The following is a 2,041-nucleotide window of genomic DNA, read 5'->3' on the forward strand; positions in this document are numbered from 1 at the left end:
AGCTCGGCTCTCTCATGTGTTGTTATGGAATGCGAAGCATGATCAATTGTCCGCTAGCTTGCCTATATTAATAGAAGTAACTCATCGCTCTCTTCTTTAGAATGAGTTACTCGTCATAGGACGCAGCCATTCATGTTATCTTTTATTTTGTTGCTTAAACTTCTCTATAGCTCTACTGTGTATCTGCACTTCGTGACTTTTCAGATCATATAATCATACACAACCCTGAGTCTCTCCTCACGTCGAAAGAAGACGCAATACTTGGGCAGAACACACATGCTGCAGAGGTTATGCCACCCGGCGAAGAAACACTGGCGGGGCCTCTCACTAGCCCGTTACCTAAATTGGCAGAAACAAAAATCAATTTCTTGCATAGCTCCTCCCTTCATTTGATTGTCGTCCCCAACGTTACCCTTGATCAACCTCCTCCGTGGACTACTACAACCTAGTCGCTGCCGTAAAAACACTTATGAGCCACCGCTCAAGCTGTCGAATTTGCATGCAACTAGGAGGGCATCTAACTGCATCATCACTGATCCACCTCGGAAATCCCAGCAAACCCAGAGTTTCGTCCTGTTTGGAAACTGTATTGGGGGAAAGGATGAGTTAGTTCGCAAGTCATTAAATATGTCCATTGGTAGTCATAAGGACATTGGCCTAAGAGGAGTCATTTAAAAATGGGCTTTTGTGTATATTCCGTCTTTCTGCTTTGTTCTCATTTTAGCGCTTCCCAGCAATATCTACCTAAGTTCTATCTGGTTCGCAGAGAGTTGAAGGAGGTATCAAGTGTTCATTTATTTGACATCTCTGTACAGGTGCCGTAGACAAATCCGAAACAAGCATTCCAGGTAGTTAACGGCTAGTGCCACTTCATTTCTGAATAGCACTCCCATGGAACGGGGGACCGGGGTAATTACCGAAGGTTGAAGTTATTTCTAGACTCGCTGCAGGTTGTCGTAGATCCTCTTGTCCACAGGATGGGGTCTTCTTCTGCCACATCGAGGTTTAGCGCTCGTAACAGAAATCAGAAGAGCTGTCCTTTATGATTGAATTCGCCGTGCGCTGCCAGCCATGCACCGCCCCTAGTCTTTTTAGAAGACGAAAAAGCCCTTACCAAGTTAGAATATGCATTGCCGAAGTAGAGAAGGGACTAGAAGGCTTCTAACATGCACTGGAGGCTATGCCGGTCGGTGGAAGTGCGAGGGCGGGACCTTAGGTGCCTCGGTAACAGAAACATTGCAATCATGGGGGAAAGTGCCGACGCTAGATTCTTTAGCTTATGTTCATGACTACTCTGATTACATACTGCAATGTGATCCAGTAAATCGTGTATTAACCACTTGATAGTTTCTGTTGCATTTTTCCAAACAAGGTGGGATGCGCTTGTATTCTAAGTGCGCATGGCGATATGGAAAAATATTATTAAATCCTAACAGGTTGTATGCAGTTAGTTCTCAATTTGGAGTTTTTATATTGACATTTGTAGATGGATAAATAGATATTACCATGATAGAACTCAAATAGATTTGAAGTACCACTAGGCTCTTATTTGAGGTCGGAGATTTTTTGGCAGAATAAGGGCGGTAGTTTTTCGTTGGAAGCCAATGTTCCAAAAGTTGCTGAATTTTTTTCAAAACCGGCAGAAAAGGCTTTCAGCAATATTCTCTTGTTGCTCAATGCTGGATTTTATTTTGGGCGTGGGCTACTTACGCTGAACACGCAATAACTAAATCTAAAGAAAATGGATGTACAAACACTATTGTAATAAAAAAAATTTATGACATGTACTTTAAATAGTCTATTTTTAACTTGTAACTTAGCCTTGACAATAGCCTTTGTTCAGCTAAACACTTTGGCCGCCGCCGTATAGCCTTAATGCACACTGATTCGTTAACGAGTATCTGAAAAACGATTGGCTTATTGATATGATCCGTGGTTTTCCTGTAAGGGCTAAGATGGTATCTTTGGTAGTCACGTCGTTACGGATGGTTGGTTCTAGTTAGTCTACGTTCTAGCCATTTTTTCATAACTTTATCGCATA

At 42.3% G+C, this 2,041-nt stretch overlaps 1 protein-coding gene across 1 annotated transcript in view; it reads left to right on the forward strand. All coding sequences in view use genetic code 11, as the record gives it.

Annotated features, from left to right (window-relative positions):
* EGR_05789 (hypothetical protein) overlaps positions 1 to 1,797 on the forward strand; it is a gene marked incomplete at both ends in the record, with an annotated part of 11,212 nt that extends 9,415 nt beyond the window's left edge. The window contains 2 exons of the mRNA XM_024495038.1: positions 1,348 to 1,436; positions 1,644 to 1,797. Coding sequence (XP_024350501.1) covers positions 1,348 to 1,436; positions 1,644 to 1,797 — 243 coding nt within the window. The remainder of the gene's footprint in view (positions 1 to 1,347; positions 1,437 to 1,643) is intronic.
* Positions 1,798 to 2,041: the final 244 nt, after the last annotated feature.

The sequence above is a fragment of the Echinococcus granulosus genome (assembly GCF_000524195.1).
Source record: "Echinococcus granulosus chromosome Unknown EG_S00046, whole genome shotgun sequence".
NCBI classification, from domain to species: Eukaryota; Metazoa; Platyhelminthes; class Cestoda; order Cyclophyllidea; family Taeniidae; genus Echinococcus; species Echinococcus granulosus.